This window comes from Chiloscyllium plagiosum, unplaced genomic scaffold (genome assembly GCF_037043375.1).
Source record: "Chiloscyllium plagiosum isolate Xiang-an unplaced genomic scaffold, Cpla_swu_hap1 HiC_scaffold_13, whole genome shotgun sequence".
NCBI classification, from domain to species: Eukaryota; Metazoa; Chordata; class Chondrichthyes; order Orectolobiformes; family Hemiscylliidae; genus Chiloscyllium; species Chiloscyllium plagiosum.
The window spans coordinates 62360122-62382366 of NW_028270151.1; the positions used below are offsets into that span (position 1 = coordinate 62360122).

At 38.2% G+C, this 22245-nt stretch overlaps 1 protein-coding gene across 8 annotated transcripts in view; it reads left to right on the top strand.

Moving 5' to 3' along the window:
• The window catches only part of dock10 (dedicator of cytokinesis 10), a 333920-nt gene that overhangs the window by 238325 nt on the left and 73350 nt on the right, over positions 1 to 22245 (top strand). For 7 of the 8 annotated variants that reach the window (XM_087993668.1, XM_087993671.1, XM_043702110.2 and 4 more), the window contains exons 21-37: positions 954 to 1075; positions 2383 to 2469; positions 2752 to 2844; positions 3200 to 3318; positions 4641 to 4710; positions 6014 to 6133; positions 7516 to 7590; positions 7936 to 8082; positions 9108 to 9191; positions 10813 to 10921; positions 12549 to 12727; positions 13250 to 13366; positions 13609 to 13726; positions 14277 to 14398; positions 17446 to 17563; positions 18849 to 18915; positions 20427 to 20474. In XM_087993668.1, the coding sequence (XP_087849794.1) occupies positions 954 to 1075; positions 2383 to 2469; positions 2752 to 2844; positions 3200 to 3318; positions 4641 to 4710; positions 6014 to 6133; positions 7516 to 7590; positions 7936 to 8082; positions 9108 to 9191; positions 10813 to 10921; positions 12549 to 12727; positions 13250 to 13366; positions 13609 to 13726; positions 14277 to 14398; positions 17446 to 17563; positions 18849 to 18915; positions 20427 to 20474 (1795 nt within the window). The remainder of the gene's footprint in view (positions 1 to 953; positions 1076 to 2382; positions 2470 to 2751; positions 2845 to 3199; positions 3319 to 4640; positions 4711 to 6013; positions 6134 to 7515; positions 7591 to 7935; positions 8083 to 9107; positions 9192 to 10812; positions 10922 to 12548; positions 12728 to 13249; positions 13367 to 13608; positions 13727 to 14276; positions 14399 to 17445; positions 17564 to 18848; positions 18916 to 20426; positions 20475 to 22245) is intronic. The other variant, XM_087993666.1, reaches the window with a different exon arrangement.

Here is a 22245-nt window from a genome sequence, read left to right on the forward strand (position 1 = left end):
TGAGCCAGGAGAGTTGATATTAGTGAATGGCAAGTCGGAGATCTTTGTAATGGAAGCTCAGCAAAGGTGGTGGAGAGTTTGATTCAGCGTGAAACAGGGGCCAGGGAAGCATATGCAGTTAATAATTAGGGAAAGATTTTGTTGTGAGACAGGAGACAGTGTATAGCGATTGTAACAAGGTCAGCCAGCTGGACACCATAGAATGAGTTATCTGATTGGGGCTGTTAATCTTGTCCAATCTAGGAGCCCTGGCTAACAGATATAAGCAGGAGTTTTGGAGATTCTGACACTTGAGGTGCTGACTCTGACAAGGCTGTGCCAAAGTCAAAGACTTTCCACATGTAAATAAGGGGTGACTTAGTGACATGATACTGGCCTCTGTGGAGTTATTTCGCAATGGCTTCAGTTTTTTCAATTTCTAATTAAAGGAATGTTAGGCTAATTCAGGGTTGAATGTTAAACATGCAGTCAAACAATGTTGAGGGCATGAGTTGGTGAAAAGAGGAGCTGCTGATGTAGAGCTGGGTGATGGAACCATACAAATGATACCTGATGTTATGTATTCATGGCTTGCTAGACGTCAGTGTGTAGATCAGAAAGAGGTGGCCAAGGACAAATTATAATGGGAGTCTGAAGGTAGTAGACAAAGGGAAGAAATAGAAGCTATTATAGGAGATAGTTTATATTCAGTCATATTAAAACAAAGCACTATGAGAGCTGGCATTGGTTTCCTATGTCCTTGAATAAAGGATTACATATTTTCCATATTGAGGCAAGAATATGTAGCTATTTCCTCTGTTGTTGAGTCAAAAGTATAAAATAATAATAATAATAATAAAACATTGTTACTGTTAGAATTCCTTGTACAGGTAATGCAACAAAATACATGGAACTTTGTGACATCTTATGGCTGCATGAAGCATTACAATCTTGTTTGTTCTGTTTCCAAATAGTTGGATATGCCTGGCTACCTCTATTGAAAGATGGCAGACTTGCTTCTCAAGAACATTCTTTACTTGTAGCAGCCAGCCTTCCTCCTGGTTACCTTGGTAATCAGAACGTAACACCAGGAAAGGTAACAACAATTAAAATGTATCAATCAGCCTGACACAATACAAGTAGTTGTAGGATCCTCTTGTGGCATGGTGGTAGTGTCCCTACCTCAGGGCCAGGAGTCCCAGGTTTGAGTCCTACCTGCTCCAGAGGTGTGTAATAATATTTCTGAACTGGTTGATTAGAAAGATAGATAGAAGTGGTCAATTATGTTTTCCTCATTGGAAAGAGTTAAAGAGCTGAATTTTGACTGGGTTAAAGTGTCAGAAATCTGTTACCCACCATCGCGCCCCCCCCCCCCAAAACTCTAGTCATCTCGTCTCCAGCTTGAAATGAAAATGGAAGATGGTGGGTGACCAACATAGTCCAGGAAAGTGGGTTGAAACTTAAAGTATGGTTATGAGGCTGTGGCCCTTTTTTTTTTGTCATGCAGCTTTACATACTTTCTTGCTGTTGGCCAGATTTCCTGAGCCCAATAACACAGCAGCTTCTGCAAAGCGTGGATTCAGGAGGCAAGTGCTTTTAAACTGATCCCTTGGATCTGTACTTACCAATCAGAGGCTCCTCCATCTTCCCTCACCACCCCACCAGGATTTTTGCTGCCTCTGAAATCCAATAGCAACCTTCACTCAACCCTGAATGACATCCAGGCCTGATTCCTTGCCCAATCAGGCTCTGAGGCCTCCAATACCCCCACTCCACTATCCCACCTCCCTCCCTTCAACAGAAGAACCAATCATCAACCCACTGCCTGGTGCAGTAGCCATCAATGACTGGCTTCCTGACTAACCCAAGGCTCAGCTAACAATCAAATTGGGCCTCTGGGTGGGAAATTCTCGACTGATGTCACCAACATGGTCTGGAATTAAATGCCATTGTTTCGGGGACTCCTAAGAGATAAATTCCACTTGCCCTTCTGACCAAACTGCCTCCTGACAGTTAGGTTAATAAAAATTCTGCTCGTAGTGCCACCTTTGAATATGTACAGGAGTGGAAAGGGTAAGGTGCAACTTGAAGATATCCTTTTGCCGATCATTTAAGACCACATTTCAAGTCTCTGACACTGGGTTTGTGTCAAACTACCAGAATACATTGGGTACTCAAAATGATTTCTGTGCTGGATCAATTGCATCCAAGGCATTATTGACATTGGGCCTTGGGCCAGTGAGCCGTGATCATGTTCACGCTGGCATAGATGCTTTGAATGTCAGGCCAGTTTGTCATTGCCATTATCACTGAGTTCTGTCTAGGCAAGGGAAATGAAGCAGTTGGAAGTGAGAGAGGAAGCAGCACTCCTGTAATTTGTGTTTACATGTTACTTCTCTGCAGGCTAATGGATCTGATATTAAGTGGGTTGATGGAGGAAAACCACTCTTCAAGTTCTCTGTGCATGTCGTCTCCACAATCTATACTCAGGTAAGAGTAACCTACTTGTTTAAAATTTGTGTGTAATGCTTTATAGTTCTGCTTTATATTTAAAAGTAATGAGAAACAAATGTTGATTTTTTTAAATAAGTCTCCTAAATGAATTTAAATGGATAAAAGATGAGTCAGGAGCAGCATGTTTTCCCAACCAGTGCTGACTACAAGACTTTGTCTCTGCGCAAGATTACCTGACTAGGAAATCGGCTTATTAGTTGACTGACGACTGACCTATCAGCAAATGAAGAGCCCATGATTATTTTTGCTTTTTATTAGGAGGAAAGACTGAACAACTTTTTTCAGGAGTGCCAAAAACAAGAAGGCATGGGGTTGCAGCCTCCATCCTCAGACTTTGTCAACTGTGTAGAGGTTTGTGTAGTTAAATCAGCTTCAAGATAAAAGAAATGCATAGTGTGACATTTGAAATGTTAAATTTTCTTTATTACTTCATCCAATGTTACATGGCTGGGGAACTTAAACCTTAATTTTGCAATAAGCACTGTTTCTGAACAAAAGCGAGCTGCCAATTCATGTGTTAACTGATAGATTTTAAAAGTAATTCAAGTACTTCCGAGTAGATTGTGGTGCTAAATAGTAATAATAACATCTGGTTAAATATTGTATAAATATTAATCCAAAGTAGACCTCTGTTTAATTAGTTGGGGTTTTTACGGATGGCTTATCAGAAATATTTTGATTCTTAAGCTGTTTCTGATCATTTCAGGGTCTACTTGGCATTGAAAAAATCCACGTGATTGTACATTTCCTTCCTATACTGCTGAATCAGTTACTCTGCATCCTGGTACAGCATGATGAAAATCAAGTTACTACTGCCACCATCAGGTAGGAATGTATGAAAAATATCAAGTAGAAAAATAATAGTTTGAATTCAAGCATGCAATACATTCAAGCTTATCCGATAAGCTTTTAAATGTTTAAAATTCAACTTTGACAATACACTTGTGCACCCTGATCTCTCAATTTTTGAGACAATCATAGCACTTAGGTAGGAATGAATGATAATTATTTCAAAATTTAACATTCAAATCTGGCTGTAATTAGATTTCAAAAAAATGCATTTATTCATTTTCACTGTGTAATGAAAATGCTTCATATTTAATGTTTTTGTGGTCCTGAGATTGAAGGCTTATGGAGATGCAGGTCAATGACAAGACATCTTTGATATTTTTTTAAACAAGGCCTTTCTTGGAAATCATAGTTATTGGTCTTTGTCACTTGAATTCACTTCAGGAAAATCACTTGTCTGCCTTACAACTGGGTTTTATGGCTGTTCTGTTTGAACAGTGATTGGAGTCTTGGAGTTTATGTTTGGATTTTCCAGTTAAGGAACGCCTACTACAAAACAAGCAGCTCGTTTTATATTCATGCCTGGGAAAAATCTTTGCTGTGAGATCAGAGAGAAATCTGCCTCTTCTTCTGGAAGAGTAATTGCAAGAACATCTTGATATTGTATTTTCTGACCAAACTGTGTCTAACAAGGCTCCAGACAATCCTTTATGATTACTGACTTGACCATGCATGTAATCATACCAGATGGCAGATTGAAAGACTTCAGACTCTTCTATGCCCAAGCCAGCATGAACATGATGGTCCAAATGGCCTCTTGTGCTGTAACCTTACTATGATTCTTGCAAGTCAAGGTGCGAACAGAGTACAGGTAGCAGCAAAATATAGCGCCATCATGTGGACTTAGTGGTTAAAAATCTGTTACAAAGATTTTCAACCAAGTTTAGCTTCTGGCCGCAAAAGGTTTAGGCAATTCATAAAACAACAAACTATAGTATTTATTGATGGACGTTTTGTATGTGGAAACACTTTTGTAATTTCTTTCAAAAATATTTTAAAGTGAATCTCTGCAGAGAGAGATCTCTTGACATATTTTTTTCCTTTTACCTGCAGTGTGTTTGTGCCTGTGTTTTGGGTTGTTTTGAGGGATAAACATTTATATTTTAACATTAGAAATTGCATGTATTAATTAAGTTTACAAATTCGTTGAATAGATTTTCTTTCATAATAAATTTTAAATAATTTGTTCACAAGAGATGTTAAATTAAATTAGTAATTTGTATATGGCAGAAATATCTGGTTGAAAAGGGTTTGCAATATCACTCTGTGTACTAAAACATTTCCTTTCTGTTTTTAAGGGCAATTGTTGACACTGTTGCTAAGTGCCATGAAGAGCAATTAAACATTCACCTCCGCTCATATATTAAGGTACAGTTAAAATTTTAAATCAGTACATACATGCAAGTGAGATAGTACCTCCTTATTCAGTATATGTCTGCATGTCCGTGTCATTTAAACATAGTAATTCTCTCAGCACTGCTCAAGGTTTGTCATTGACTGCTCACTCAAAGGGGAATTTGAAAACTATGTGAGCAGTCATTTTGGTTACTGAAAGAGACATGGTTGCATATTGAGTGAGCAGGTATGTTCTTCAAACTTTGAAAATGTTGTATTTGTAACATGAATTGTTGTTACTTTTTGTAACAAATTCAGTGTTGCCATTGACACCTTGATGAATTCAATACAGTCAATTGCTCCCATAAGTGGCTGAGGCATTTTTTTTATAAGTCTTGACTACGATCAATATACATTATACCGTAGCGTAACTCAAGAGTTGTAGCAATATTACTTGCTGCTGATCCGACTAAAATATATGGGAGTTTTAGGCAGATTTACTTATTTCTTTTTCTAATATTTTTAAAGTTGGGCAAAAAGCTCCTTGAAAATCCTTGGGATCTGCCTTTGAGAAGAGACAAGTTATCAAACTAATAATAAACAGAACTGACTGGCCTTTTAAAAATATTTAATTTTCTATGCTAATTTCTCTATTTACTAGTTTCTCTGCTGGTCATACATGAATATGAGCTTGGATTTTCCCTCTGCATTTAGTGCTTTGCCATTCTTCAAAATGACTGGGAAGAAAATTACTGGGAAACAAAGAATTGTAAAATCTTTGCCTTGATGCTCTGACAACTAGGATGCAAGAGTGGCACAGATGTTACATGAATGATATAAATCTTCAAAAATAATGGACATGCTGTGCTAAAAGCATCAAGGATTAGTAATGCGTGTACTTAATTAATGAGGAGGTATTGGCCTTGTGGTATTATCACTAGGCTATGAAACCAATAACTCAGCTAATGTTCTGGGGACCCAGGTTCAAATCCTGCCTCATCAAAGATGGAATTTAAATTTAATAAAGAATATGGAATTTGTTATCTAACGATGACCATGAAACCATTGTTAATTGTCAATGACAAACCCATTTGGTTCACTAATGCCCTTACCTGGTCTGGCTGACATGTGAGTCCAGACCCACAGCAATGTACTTGACTCTTAAGTGCCCTCTGGGAAATTAGAAATGGGCAGTAAATATTGGCTGAGCCAGAGATACATACATCCCATGTGTGAATTTAAAAAATGTTAATTTTTGAATGTTGTTGCCTCTATTTGGTACTTGAAGCTAACAGTAGGTATCTTGACTTACCTTCCACAAATCTTCTTCATGCAGTTTGTTTTCAAGGCTGAAGTTTCTGAATTGAAGCAGCAAACAATTCACGAAGTGCTTTTGAAAGGTATAACCAAGGTCCTGACATCTACTGATGCCACTGATGTTAAACATTTGCTAAAGGCAAGTCTTGATTGTAACCAATTATATTTTTGTCAATGTATTTGTGTCTAGATAATTTTATTATATTCAAATATAAACTATATTAAATACTGTTAATAGCAGACTAATTGAATCCTCGAGTTAAATATCTTTAAAGTAACTTGATTCTTGGCATATTAAACATATATTCAATGCATCTTGAGTGTATTTGAATAGAACTTGGAAAAGTCCTATCTGAATGCAGATATATTTGGTGAGGTTACATGGAGGACAGATGCATAGCATTAAATTCACTTCAGTGGATTCTTGCAGTTAAAGGATTTTCTTCTTCCTCTGCAGAGCTGTGAATTTGTCAAATTAATGTTGAGCAAAAACAGTTATCGATAAATCAATCATTTCTTTAAACGGGGAGCTGGATACATTTTTCTTTGCGAATGGCAGTGTAGTTTTGTTCAGGAATGAGTTGATTTGTTGAATATATTGTTTCTGTAGCCACTGATTACTCAGTCATGAGATACAAAGAACCAGACACAATTAGTATGGATTGTGAGGTTGGAGATTTTGTTTTACTAGCTTGCTGGCAGAACATTTCATGTACTTTTTTTTGCAACTTCTCTTGAGCTTCTTTTTCATAGCAAATTGAATTTATTTCATCATCTGAGAGTAAACTGAATAGACTACTCCTATCTTATTCCTTTATTTTAAAATTAAGAACAAACACTAAGTTTAAACCTGTAAATTAAAGATTAATTTAATTTCCTTGAGCAGTCTTCCTACATTGCTTTTGTAATTTTTCTATAAATATGGTTTCTCTGTCCTAATGCAATAAAATTAAACAGTTTTAAAAAAAAATCTTAAGTATCCTTTTGTGCATCTGTTCACTTTCAGTAGTTTTGTTTGAAGTAAATGCTATGCTCCTATTGGGTTTCAGGCTGGTTGGAGTTTCAGTGGTAGGTCAATATGAGAGGATCAGAATTAACTGCCTGTAAAGATGGTGATCCACTAAGTTTCAAGTCACTTGAACCATGCACATCTCTTTTGTTCTATTTACCTCAGCAGTGCCTCAGCTTTAAAACTATGATCCATTGTTGCTAAGCATATAAACTAAATTAGAAAGTCAACAAAAGTATGATCAGGAATGAATATTAATCAAATTTAATATAATTACAGTTATGACTTGTTTGCATCATTGAGGGTAAGCTGTGTGAACCTTTCTTCCAAAGTTACATACTCGATTTTTTGGGGAAGTTTAATAAACTATCCTTGATAGCTTCCAGGTTGGTTTTGACCAATTTTGATGTTTCCATTCTGAAGTTTTACCATCTCCCAACGTGTTTGTGTTTTTATCATTCTGTTAGTTATAGACAATAGACAATACTGATTACCCACCTATTGTTTTACAGCATTTGTGGTTCTTCTTTGAAATTGTTACAAAGTCAATGGTGCACTATTTGGTTGATGATGATAAGAAGCTGAAGGTAAGATGACATAAGTGAAATAGACAATCAGAAGTTATCAGTTGCAAAAGATTGTTTAAAAATATCATGCAACTTTTGATTCAATTGCACATAAAAGCTAGACAGTAACTCATTATCCCTAGCTCTGAAGTCACAAGTTTCCATATTGTAACAGTGGAGTTTATCACTGAGCCACGGAAAGCAAGAGGAGTTCAAACTTCCATAAGAGTAACCATTAACATGGAGATTAATAAGGAGAAATAATTTGACATAATTTCAAATGTTTAAAATGTAAAAAATCTAAAGTATTACTGACTTTATGTTCAAGTGATATGCAAAATTACTATTTTTTTCTCTATTGCATAGTTGAAGCGTACTGAAAGGTTTCCATCATCCTTTCATGACGTAATGGAAAGGCTGATGTTAACCCTGGGGGAACTAATTTACAAAAAATTCAAAGAAGCAGAAGAGGAAACCAGGGAGGCGAACCATTACCTTGCCAAGTTTGTAAAGGTACTTGCTTTCTCAGTCTAAAATGTTTCAGAAAGTCTATTCCAGAAACAAACTCTCAAATTTGAATCATAGATGAAATGTAGTTAGGGCTGAACACAGGTAGAAATGTTTTTTTTAGTTCTTTTGTCCTGTTTTTTCCTCATCTGCAAACTTTTTAATTTTTCTTTTCAAAGAATTATCCATTTTCATTTGAAAGCTGTAGTGAGCACTGATTCTGATGGGATCTCATGGTCTTGAAATTCAGCCCCATTCATTTATAAGTGTGTGTTGTGTGCAATCCTGTAGCTAAATGGTGTGGGGCCTGAGATTGAGCTAATTTTAGGCCCTGAGCAGGACTTTTTTTAGGATTAATAGCAGTGACAGGCAACTCATTCATAGATCATACTTTGTTTTCCATCCTTTTAATCAGCTTCTTCTCCCTATTACCACATTAACGTTAACAGCCAGTGCTTTAATTTTAACAAAAACCCTTCTGAGCAGCACTTGATCAATCAGAATTTGAAAATCCATGTTCTCAAGATTGCATTTTGTTTGCAGATACTCCACTTGTTAAATTGATCAATACATTTTTCAGTCACAATCGACTTTTAACATTCATACTGAATGTCCTTAATTAACTGAAGCCACACACAGGTGAAATTTATCTATAAATGGTCCCTGGAAGCTTACCCTCTGCTACTTTTACTTTGCTTGATCTATATTTCACCATTTTTAGATCAGAAATGTGATATTTGCCAAACCTTAATAACCAACATCCTTATTTTAACAAAGAAACCAAACAGTCAAAAAATTGACCTCTACTCTATCTGCAAATTTGTCTCTATTATTTTCTGCTTTATGTTTCTAATTTCTTCCCAGTTCCACATTTCATGTTTGAAGAACCCATGTCAAGAATTATGTATGTTTTACAAATTACTAGCAAATGTGAGATGAGTTAAGATGTATAAATCTGATTTTAAAGATGCTGAAGAAGTCAGTTAAATAACATTTGAAACATTAACATAATATTGCTTTGATTTTTACAGCGATGTTTCACCTTTATGGATAGAGGATTTATATTAAAGCTGATTGGGAGTTACATGCACACCTTTAGTCCGGGAGACCACAAGGTAGTTTTAATGAAATTCCATTGTATATAAGTGTGATTGTCTCTTTGCTAAACTTTCTCCTTAAAGGATGGCTCTGATTCTCCCAGTTATCGAACATTTATCCCATTGCCTCACTGCCTGTTCCAACTTTTCAGGCCTGTCTGGATGGTGCAACCCTCTCTGTTCAAATAAAACTGGAGGACCTCCCACCAGTGACCAGAATGTCCAACTGACCATGTCCAAATGCCCATGACTGTCATTGGGTGCTGCCCTTGACTTAATGAGCCAGTACCCCCAGTTGAAAGCTGTCTCCATGGAATTAACTGAGGATCACTCCCCTTAGATTTTGGCATGTGAGCATTAAGCTGATTCATACACTGTGGTTTGCTACAGAGGCTGCTTGTGCATGGTGCCATTGTCAGATTGACATTGAACATGTCCACTCCCTTAACTGCTGACAATGATGTCAAGCTGCCTAATTTTGTGTCTGTGCTAAACAAGGCAGATGTAAATTCTGAAGTGGAGAACTGTATTGTAGGTTGATCGCAGATGTGCCATGAGGATATGTAGAGGCTGGTACATGTCTGATGCCAAATTCTGTAGAAGGGTGCGGGGAGGGGAGGGTAGGAGTGAGGGTAGGAGGGTCATGGGAGAGTGGGAACATGCACATTAAAGGTGAGATTAGGTACAAATGGACTGCAGTTACATGCAGTTGAGCCTGTTGCCACTCATTAACAAGATTCTCATCTTGGAGAAAGTGAGGACTGCAGATGCTGGAGATCAGAGCTGAAAAATGTGTTGCTGGAAAAGCGCAGCAGGTCAGGCAGCATCCAAGGAGCAGGAGAATCGACGTTTCGGGCATAAGCCCTTCTTCCTGAAGAAGAGCTTATGCCCGAAACGAAGATTCTCATCTTGCCATTCATACCTCTTTGTAAAATTGGACTCTTTTCAACATCAAGAATCTAATTTCTGCGGATTTCACCATATTTTCCTGACTGACTTGCCATTGCCCACTGGTCAACATTTCACCTGAATAAGGGTGACCTGAAGCTTATTGACGTGAACCATTAAATCTGCTTCTCTCTCTCTCTCGAGATTCTGTTAAGAGCTAATGATTATTTTCTGCTGATCCTTCAAAATTTCAGCATCAGCTGTATTTTGCTTTTGTACAAACAGAAGTTAAATGCTTTTTGTTCTTCAGGTGTTTCCTTGGATATTTTTGGTAGCTTGCATGTGGACAGACACTTCAGGATGGATTTTCAATTTATCATAGTGACATGAAGCCAGAACAATAGACTGACTGCCCATTGTAGAAACCCTCTTACTTTAAGAGTAGTCAATCTTCAGTGCTGGTTTTAGACCTGGACAACAACCTGAAGATACAGCCTGAAAAATCTTTTTTTTTTTTTACTGTGCATACCTTTCACAAGTGCAAGGAAATGGAGTTTCAAAATGCTGCATTAAACACATAATGTCTGATTATAATCTGGCACCTTTGAATATCCTTTTTTATTTATATTGAATGCTGAGGAAAGTCATTGGACCATTGAGCTGAATAACTGACTGCCAAGTGCAATATTAGAAAATCTTGGCTAAGATGTCCTAAGAAATAAGCTCATACTTTTTAACTTTATAATTTCAGACTCTGTTTGAATATAAGTTTGATTTTCTTCACGAAGTTTGCAACCACGAGCACTTCATTCCTCTTAACTTGCCAACGCTGCTTTTGAAAAATAGATCAGGAAAAGAAGGTCAGTTAATGTTTTTCATTTCATGATTATGGAGGGTGGGGGAATTGCAGTGGGGAAGGTCCATAAATTCTTAGAGTGCTCAGGAACCCAATAATTTATTTTGAGTAGTTTACATTTGTTAACATTTCACAAATTAACATTTGTAAGCAATTCCACTGTTTTGTCAATGCTGTATGTGAAGAATATTTTTTGGTTGAGACTAGCAGCAGCAGTGGGAAGTAGATAAGATGGGCTAAATGCTATTCTGTATCTCTCTGAGGCCGTACGAAGGGAATAATGCCACGGATTAATAGTATCAAGCCAGATCAGATATAGCATTGGCTAGATACCTAAAAAAACACTGTAATAAACTAACCTAATAAACTAATAAAACTAAGCACCAAGTTTACCTCAAGCATTGTTTTCCACTAATTCCCACATTGTTCATTTTTGTGGCTTTTCTGAATGAGTTCTATTTCATATTCCATGATAGTCTCTTGCACCCAATTTTCATTGACTGGAACCAGATGTCAGCCTGGTCCGGCCTGGCTTGTAGTGCCTGAAGCAGCTGAGCTCTGTCAAGGAAAGCTGATTTGCACCTCCTCAGAAGAAGACAGTTCCTACTCTCCCAGTTTCTCAGTATCCAGCATGTTACCTCATTGTTGTACAGTAGTGCAGAACACAACGTGCCGGGAGAATTCCAAAATGAAGAACTTCACATTTTCCAACTTTTTGCCCGCTCACTTAACCTTCTCACAACTTGCCTTTCTACCTATTTTTGTGTTGACTGCAAATTTGGCTATAAATTTAGCTTGTCTGGCAGAATCAGCTGGGAGTTTTCTATCCCTCTCTATTCCCTTCCACTAAAACCATGAATTAAATGTTAAATAATTACACTTTTTCTGTGAGTTCACATTTTAAACTTTAAAGAATTTCAATTAGTTGTTGGTTTTCTTTCAGAAATGAAATTATTTCAATGATGGCTGGGTACATTAATCGCAATGGTCATTGCTTTGCAACATGCTATACTTGATGATTTAGCATTTTCTTCAGTCAAAACGTGGGGAGGAGGAAGCCATCATATGTGACCATTGCCAGAATCACATTTTCTTTTGTAGGAATGGCTTTCTACTGAACCAGACTGTTGGTGCCCTCAGTGTCCTGTTAAACCCTTTGCTGAGATTCCAAACACATCTCCTCTCATCACAATATCTGACTGGTTCCACCACCAATACATTGATGGCCTCTACTTTACCTCAATGAATATCAAATTCTCATCTTCATGTTTAAACCTCTTATGGCCTCAGCCTTCAGAAATGCTCTTAAAATTTAATTATTTAGATGTGCACTTGCATGTATGCCAAGACATACAAGGCTGTAGACCAAGGGCTATAAAATGGAAGTAAAATAGTTAGGTACTTGTTTTTGACCAACATGGATGTGACAGGCTGAAGGATGCTGTATGTGCTGTAGATTTTTCTGACTGTAAAATATCCTTTTGTAACCACAGGCTTGGTCAACCCTTGCACTATATCATGAATCCATTCAGTATGTTGTTGCCGCTCCCCCCATCCCCCATGCACACGCACACGCACACGTCTGGGAAAAACCTTGAGACATATTGATTTTCTTTTCATTCTTATTATAGGCATGCAACCAGAATACACCTTGACAAATGATTTTTGTCGTAGTCATTTTCTCATTGGGTTGTTACTCCGTGAAGTTGGATTTGCGCTTCAGGAAGATCAAGATATTCGACATCTGGCTATTTCTGTTCTTAAAAACCTGATGGCCAAACATTCCTTTGATGACAGATATACAGGAAAGGTGAATAATTAATATAATTATAGTTTACTAATACAGCAGATGCCACTGTTTCGTGGTGTCTTAAAAAATTTTAAAGATTGTGTTGAAGTTGACAGCTGGGATGCCAATTAAGGTTGTGTTTCTCAGCAGTGTGGAAGGTAGGTTTGGAGGATCAAGTGTTTTGGCCTGTTCTTATAATGTCCTAGCACTTGGTTAAATTATCACATTGACAGAGTCTGATTGTCTAGCCATGTGTTTAAAAGTCAGAAATTTATTCATTCATTCCATCTCTCACCAAGGGCAGATCCTTGCCTCACTACCTGCTAATATTTCCTCTGAGCTGCTTTCCTTAATGCTTAGCTGCGTAGTAGTCCTTTGGAAGTTTAAACTTCCAAGCAATTATTGCTTATTCGGAGCTTGGGAGATCTTGGCAAAAACACCTTAAGAAAGCAAAACTTAAATGTTTCACAAAATTGCCAAGGCTTACACTTATTCTGACATTTAAGTAAATGTGTTTGATTAACAACTATGCTTTCTTTATAGAGTCAACAGGAACTGATAGCAACTTTGTACCTACCATTATATGGGATACTTCTTGACAACCTTCCACGAATCTTTATGAAAGATATGTTCCCATTCAATCTCAGTTCCTCCAATCCGGTTAGTGTCACATTAAGGAGTAACTAACACTGGAATAATAATGGCGAGAAAATTGGTGACTTACCCGAATGTAAACTCAATATAATGCCTGTGTCTGCGTTAGCGCAATATTTTGCCAATGTTATTAGTTCATTGGTTAATTAATGTTTTATGACAGAAACCCATAATTTTCAGCTTATATAATCAAAGTAATGATAAGTAAGAGTTGACTTTTTGAAAAAAAAATGTTCTCACAATTTCAGGGTTCCAAAGATGACTTGAGCATCACTGGTGGGTCACAGAACCAATCAACCACGCCAACAAGGAACACAAATTCCCTGGAAAGTTCAGTTTCAAAAGATGTTTTGAATTCAATAGCAGGTACCTTGTAAATTATTTTGAATCAATACCTATATTTCTCTATAGGTAATACTTATTCCCCTTATTAAGTTTTCTCCCCTTGGTTTTCTTTACCATTTATTTGTTATTAGTGCTCTGAAAAGTAGATTTTTATTCTTATTCAATTTTGGGATGTGAGCAACACTGACAAGTTGTCCATTCTTAATACAAGATGACTTTTGTTTGTCCATCCTTAATTGCCATTGAGAAGGGGAGGGGTGAGCCACTTTCTTGAACCATTGCAGTCCATCAATTAGGTTTTTCCAGAGTATTATTAGAGAAACTGCTCCAAGATTCAGCCCAACTCTAGTGAAGAAACAGTGCCAAAGTTCAAAGTCAGGATGTGGTTTGGCTTGGAAGGACCCTTGCTATTGGTGATGTCTCCAATGACAGCAACGAAGTTACAACTAATTTTCAAAAGTATATAATTAACATTAAGCAATTGTATTTATTCCTCAAATGCAAATTCTTAATCAGCATTGTTTAAGTTAATTTAATCATTTGCAAATAATTTTAATGGTACTATTTTTAGCTTTCTCATCTGTAGCTATTTCAACGGTGTCCCAGGCAGACTCCAAAGGTTCACTTGGCAGTCTGGATTCTAACTCTGGTGCATGTGAGAAATCAAGTGAAAAGATTGATTCTTCTGAGAAGGTATTATTTAAGATGTTGATAGCACTTTCTACAATATTTGAAGGCTTAATATCAACTTAATAGGCTTAACCATTTATCATACTTCATATACAACTTTGTAAAAGCAGCAGATGTTGCTGCGTTTCTGAAACATATTTGGTTTGTTTCCTTTCATTACTTCCTAGTTTGAAAATTCATGTTATGTCCTTTGCCTAGAGGGTAAGCAAACTTAGCAATGTATTCTTCCTCCTTGGTTATTTAAACAGTGTACTGCCAAACGGTGTGGGCAATCTAATAGAAAAGTAATTTCTACAAATCATAATCTTAGAGATGTCCAGTACGGAAACAGACCAGTCAACTCATCCATGCCGACCAGATATCCTAAATTAATCTAGTCTCATTTGCCAGCATTTAGCCCATATCCCTCTAAATCCTTCCTATTCATCAAGATGCCTTTTAAATGTTGAAATTGGACCAGCCTGCAGCACTTCCTCTGGCAGCTCATTCCAGACACGCACTGCCCTTGCATGAAAAAGTTGCCCCTTAGGTCCTTTGTAATTCTTTTCCCTCTCTCCTTAAACCTATGCCCTTTAGTTTTGGACTCCCCCACCCCGGGAGAAAGACCCTGTATATTTACCCTATCCATGCCCGTCATGATCTTATAAACCTCTATACGGTCACTCCTCAGCCTTTGGAGGAAAATAGCCCAATCTATTCAGCCTCTCCCTGTAGCTCAAACCCTCCAACTCTGGCAACATCCTTGTAAATCTTTTCTGAACCCTTTCAAATTTCACAATATCTTTCCGATAGGAAGGAGACCAGAATTGCACTCACTATTCCAAAAGTGGCCTAACCAATGTACAGCCATAGCATGACGTCCCAACTCCTATACTCAATGCACTGACCAATGAAGGCAAGCATACCAAACATATTTTTCACTATCCTATCTACTTGTGACGCCAATTTCAAGGAGTTATGAACCTGCACTATACCTCCTTTATTCACATCCAATACATGTATATAAATGACAAAAAGCAGTGGACCCAGCATGGATCCTTGTGGCAGACCACTGGTCACAGGACTCCAGTGTGTAAAGCAACCCTCCATCACCACCCTCTGTTTCCTACCTTCAAGTCAGTATCCAAATGGCTAGTTCTCCCAGTATTCCATGTGATCTAACCTTGCTAACCAATCTACCATGAGGAACCTTGTCGAACGCCTTACTGAAGTTCATCCAGATCATGTCCACCGCTCTTCGTTACTTCTTCAAGAAACTCAATCAAGTTAGTGAGACATGATTTCCCACGCACAAAGTCTCTGGAGATCTGATATAAAAGCAGGAAGTGCCAGAGAAGCACAGCAAGTTGGACAGCAACTATTTGGAGTCCAACATGGACTCTTCTTTGGAACTGAAGGGAACTGAAGAGTACTATGTTTTATGCTGTGAAAAACACAGGGTAGAGGAATAGATGCTTCTGTAGTTCAATACTTGGTCAGTGTATGTTGTTTTCCTGCAGACACTGGTTTGAAGTTCCCTGTTGGCTGTTCGCTCTACTGCAATATCTAGGAATGGCAGTTTGTTGTAGTTTTCCTCCTCTTTAGTGAATTTTATGCCAGTAAGGGTATTATTGATGGTTTTGAAGGTTTACTGTAATTTGTTTCAATTAGTGATGACAAAAGTGTCATTCATGTAGCGGACTCAAAATTTGTGTTGGATGGTTGGCAGAGCTGTTTGTTTGAGTCTCTGCATTACTGCCTCTGCTAAGAACCCTGATATCAGAGATCCCATGGATATTCCGTTGGTTTGACTGTAGATTGTTGTTGAATACTGAACTACAGAAGCAATCATCCCAACACCCACAATCGACATTGCATTAGAACATTATTTCAACAAGCCACTACACACTGCAACACAGGGGAACTACACAGAGCAGAGGAAATCACCTATATAATGTATTCAAAAAGAATGGGTACCCAAGGAACACAGTCCACTGATGTCTCAACAACAAACTCCAACAAGCAGACAAAACATGTGCAGAAACTCTAGCCACTCTCTCCTACATCAAAGGCATCTCAGAAATGACTGCCAGACAACTCAGACCTCTTGGCATCATGGTAGCCCACAAACCCACTAACACACTAAAACAGCAACTAATGAATTTGAAAGACCCTATACCCTGTTTTTTTCACAGCATAAAACATAGTACTCTTCAGTTCCCTTCAGTTCCAAAGAAGAGTCATGTTGGACTCCAAATAGTTGCTGTCCAACTTGCTGTGCTTCTCTGGCACTTCCTGCTTTTATATCAGATCTCCAGAGACTTTGTGCATGGGATCTCTGATATACAGACAACAAGCAAAACTAATGTCATTTATAAGATACCTTGCACGAACTGTAACAAACAACTACACTGGACAAATAGGCATAAAACTAGCCACCAGGATACATGAACAACAACTAGCCACAAAAAGACATGACCCATTCTCACTAGTATATTTAAATACGCATGAGCAAGAACACCACTTTGACTGGGACAACACATCCATCCTAGGACAAGGCAAACAGACATGCATGAGAATTCCTAGAAGCATGGCATTCCAACCGGAACTCTATCAACAAAAACATTGACTTGGATCCCATTTACCACCCCTGAGAAAAAAAGAACAGAAAATGGTGTCACCAATCCAAGGAAACCTAAACACATAAATAGAAAGTGGGCAATGCCACCAGTGTTTCATCCAGAGCCTCACTGAGGTGACGAAACATCTGAAAATGAACGTTGCAGCTCAACGATCAAACCTACATCCAAAGAACACAAATGCTTAAAGAAACATACAGCAAGCTTGTAACAGTAACCCTCGAATAAATCACAACTTGTTGTGGCAGCAAGTAAAATAATTAGTGTGCACTTCTGTTAGAAAAGCTAGATGTCTGTTAATTACTTTTTTTAAAGAAAGTGTGATAGTTAAAGAGTAATTTAAGAATCTGTCACAGAAGAACAAGTATAACCCAATCATGCATCAGTTTAATCACATACGTCTTCAGAGATAATGTTTGTTTTTCTCTTCAGACTCACTCAAGACCGTTGTCTTTAATTGGCTCAGCTATTCGATTTGACAAATTAGATCAAGCTGAAATGAGAAGTCTGCTTACGTGTTTCCTTCACATTATGAAAACTGTTTCTGAAGGTAAGACTCTTCTTCCTGACATCATGCCCCAGAGGATTGGAAAACGGACTCCCCTTTGTTGGTCTGATAATCACTAATGACTTAATTTGGTGCTGTTGTTTAAAATGTAGTATTTTTATATTATGTTTGACGTTTATGAGATTGCTTTCTCTTGGCGAAAAAGGAGAAAGGTCATTTCTTACATTACTGGGGGCCCCCAGGTTCTAAGTAAACTTCTCTGGATGGTGTTACACCATTAAAATCTATTTAAAATACTAAATGCCTTTGTCCGAAGAGCAAAGTTTTACAGTCACCTAAAAGATTAAACCCTGAAATAGCAATCAATTCTTTAAAAAAATTTAAAACATCAATGTCAATGATTATTGACTGGAGGTGGTACAGGTATCATAATAGAGTCATGGAGACATAGAATTGTACAGCACACAAACAGACCCTGTGGTCTAACTTGTCCATGCTGACCAATTATTCTAAATTAATCCAGTCCCATTTGTCAGCATTCCACTCATATCCCTCTAAACCTTTCCTATTCATGTACCCATCCAGATGCCTTTTAAATGGTATAATGGTATTAGCCCCCATTACTTTCTTTGGCAGCTCATTCCATACATGCACACCATCTGTGTAAAAAAGTTGCCCCTTAGGTCCCCTTTTAAATCTTTCCCCTCTCTCCTTAAACCTATGTCCTCTAGTTTGGACTCCCATACTCTGGGGAGAAAAAATCTTTGGCTATTTACCCTATTCATGTCCCTCATAATTTTATAAACTGCTATAAGGTCACCCATTAGCCTCCGATACTCCAGGGAAAATAGCCCCAGCCTCTCCCTATAGCTGAAACCCTGCAACTATCTTTGTAATTCTTTTCCCCACCCTTTCAAGTTTAACAAGATCTTTCCTGTAGCAAGGAGAACATAATTACATGCGGTGTTCCATAGTGGTCTAACCATAGTCCTGTACAGCCCAACATGACCTCACAACTCCTATACTCAATGCACTGACCAATAAAGGCAAGTATATCAAGCATCTTCTTTACTACCTTCAAGGAACTATAAACCTGCGCTCCAAGGTCTCTTTCTTAGTCAACACTCCCCAGTACCTCATCATTAACCTCATAAGTCCAGCCCTGATTTGCTGTTCCAAAATGCAACACCTCACACTTATCAAAATTAAACTCCATCTGCTCCTCCTCATCCCATTGGCCATCTGATCAAGATCCCATTGTACTCTGAGATGATCCAATTTTGTTGTCATCTGGAAACTCATAATGAAGTTACCTATTTCTTTACAGTGATTCTTAAAGCCTACTGGTGCAAAGCACCATACTCGGAACTAATGGATTTCTTCAATATTTTAGAGTAAGTGGAAACTATTCAGTTGTCTATTTCTTGGTGATCTGATCCAAAAAAAACTGTCAAATTGAAAATGTACAAAGATAGTATTACAAATATGTCTAGCATTACAGCCATGCAATAAAATAAAATCAGAAATGGTATGCTTTCATACTACATTGATGTATCAACTTACTATGCCAGTGGGATGAGACCTGTCTCTTCAGTCTCTCTATGACTAGTCTGAGGTCTTCTCCCTGTCAATATTAAGGACAGATTAAGAACACTTCTGCAGAAAAGGAGAAAAATCTTATGTTTACAAAACTTCAATTGTTAATGTTTGCTGCTTTCCGCTTGCTTATTAAGGAATGCTGTGCAGTGAAATGGCAAATCAGATGGGGATACAATTCCATGGGCAATATTTTTAGATGGGGAAGTTTTCTCATCCAGCCACCCAAGGACTCAATGGGGAATGTAACCCTGCCAATATCACAGCCCCACAGCTATGTCATCATTGGCAAGGCATTAGTCAGCTAAGGGTTAGAATTCCACCTGCCTCTTTCATCTGGTTGGCAAGCAGCTCTATGTTTTCAGCAGAGGTAATAGCCACTGCTGCAACTACAGATAGCCTCCAGAAAGGAGGAGCTAATGTAGGCCAAATTTCTTCTAAGTCTGGTGTATTAGTAAAGCCTAGCTAGCATGCTCCAGTGAACAGGGTGAATGATGTGGGGATTTATTGATCAATGGGGAGAGGGTATGACTTTGTGACTCAATGCCTCCAACTGACACAGGGAATCCCAAAGGAGGTCTCCTTCACCAACCAACCGCATGTTGCCCAACATCAACAACCCTGATAAAGACTACCAGGCTGCCCATCTAGTGTAGGCCCTTCTCCCTGCTGCAGATAAATCACAATGGTAGTGGTTCGGGCCATCCACTGCCTTTGAGAAATGGGAGGTGGGTTGGTGGTGGACAGGCCACGTACTGCATTTATGAGTCCACCAGCCCCTCAATTCTGCATCCAACCCCAATCTATGCTGACATGGTCAAATCCCCATCATATTTAGTCATTATCTGGGAGTGTTAAATAAGTAATTAAAGTCAATGGAATTTAAATGTCTCAATATTTAAAGTGTTATTACCTTTTATTCTATACAATTTTCTGCATTCATATATATTAGAAAAGGCTAAATGCATGATCTAATTATTTTAATTCTGTTAGATGTTTTGAAGAAAAAAGTATTCAATTTATTTTAGAACAAGTGATTCCTGGCTGTTCAATGGTGATGTAAGCAAATTAATTGCTGCATTCAATGCTGAACATTCTAAGGTGCTGCTGTGAATTAAATGGCACTGACCTCATCAATAGTAACAGCTTGGCCAGAGATCCTGCCCATCTGGATCCATTTGTTTCTTCTTCCATGCCAGATATTTAACCTAACACTTTGTTTCCAAAAGAAATCACCAAATGAAAACATCAGGCAATTCATTTACATAATATCAAGTACACTTACAACATTTTTGTTTGTTTCTTTCAGAGTTTGTATTCAACATTTCCGATTCCTAGGAAAGAGGCACGTGGCAAGGTAATGATCTTTGCAATACTAAGAGTTTGAAGGAGAATAATTAAAAGCTGCCTTTATATAGTACTTTCAACATAAAATGTTCCAAGGCATTTCACAGGCTCATGATCAAATAAAATCTTATGCTTCAACCAAATGAAGAGATTCAAACTGATAATCAGTTGGAAAAACAATAGGCTTGAAGGATCAAATAAGAGAGAGAGGTAGCAAGATGGATAAGTTTAATGAAGGAATTCCAGAGCGTAGGGCCAAGGCACTTGAAGGCATGGTACCAATAGTGACGCAATGACCATTGGGAATGCAGTATTGGCCAGATAGAGAAGTGTGCAGAGATCTCAGAGTTGTTGGAATGGAGAATGAGCTGGTAGCAAGAAGGTAGGCCCTAGGAAAGTTTGAAAACAAAAGGGAGGATTTTTAACCTGAGGAATTGTCAGACAATTTCAGAATGTGTTACTTTTGAATCACTTGCTTTTGGCTTCATGTAAGGACCAGGAGTTGATAAAATGCATAACTTAATCATTCAAATCTTGTTCTGTGCTTCGTAGTTAGCCTCAGCCAGACAGATTTTACAAGTAGCATCAGCAAATTCTCAGTTACAGAGGAGAAAGACTGAAACTGCAAAGTTGGCCAGCGCTTGGAAAAGACCTGCGAATTACCATTGGCCGGAAACGAGTTGTGGCTACAAAAGCAGATCAGAGGCTCAGTATACTGCAGTGAATAATTCATCTCCTGACTTCCCTAAAACCTGTCTACCATCTACAAGGCAAAAGACAGGAGTATGATGGCATACTCCCCACTTACCTGAATGTGGGCAGCTCCAATACCACTCAAGACCTTAACATCATTCCAAGATAAAGCAGCCTGCTTGATTGACATCACACCCACAAACACTCATTCCCTCCACCACCGCGGCTCAGTTGCAGCACAGTTCCCTCCACCACAGATAAGATGCACTGCAGGAATTCACCTCCTTAGACAGTGCCATCCATGATCACTTTTCTACAATAACAAGGGCCATGTGAACACCACCACTAGCAAGTCCCATTCCGAACCATTTACTAATCTGACTTGAAATATATTGCTGTCTATTTACTGTTGCTGATTCAAAGTCCTAGAATTCCCTCCCTAGCAGCATTGTGTGTGCACCCACATCAAATGGACTGCAAGGTTTCAAGAATACAGGCACACCACCACTCTTTCAAGGGCAATTAAGAATGGACAATAAATACTGTTCCAGTCAATGACACCCACATCCCATGAATGAATTTGAAAAGAAGAATGTTTTCAAGAAGGTATTGGATATAGTTCTTAAGGCTAACAGGATCAAAGAGTAGGAACAGGGCATTGAATTGGAAGATCAACCATGATCATATTGAATGGCAAAGCAGACTCAAAGGGCCGAATGGCCTATTCCTGCTTTACAAAATTATCGTTAGAAGGAACTACTGAGCACAACATTCTTAGTGAAGCACAATCCTGTGAGCTCTTTGTATTTGATATTGCAGTCCGGGACAGAAGGAATGGGGTGCGGTGTTAGAGGAAATGGTTAATAGTAGAGAACAGAAACAGGGAGATATCTTTTGCTGTCCAGATTAATCATGGAGTTATGGGAGATTTTGGCTGAGAAGTTTGATGCCTCATGATTTTGGTATGGTCAACCAGATCTAGTGATGAATGGCTAAGTCAGTTATGTCTGTGTTCTGCACACATATACACTCCCTGATCTGACAGGGCCAAGTCAGGAGTGTGGAAAAGAATACACATTTAATGATAT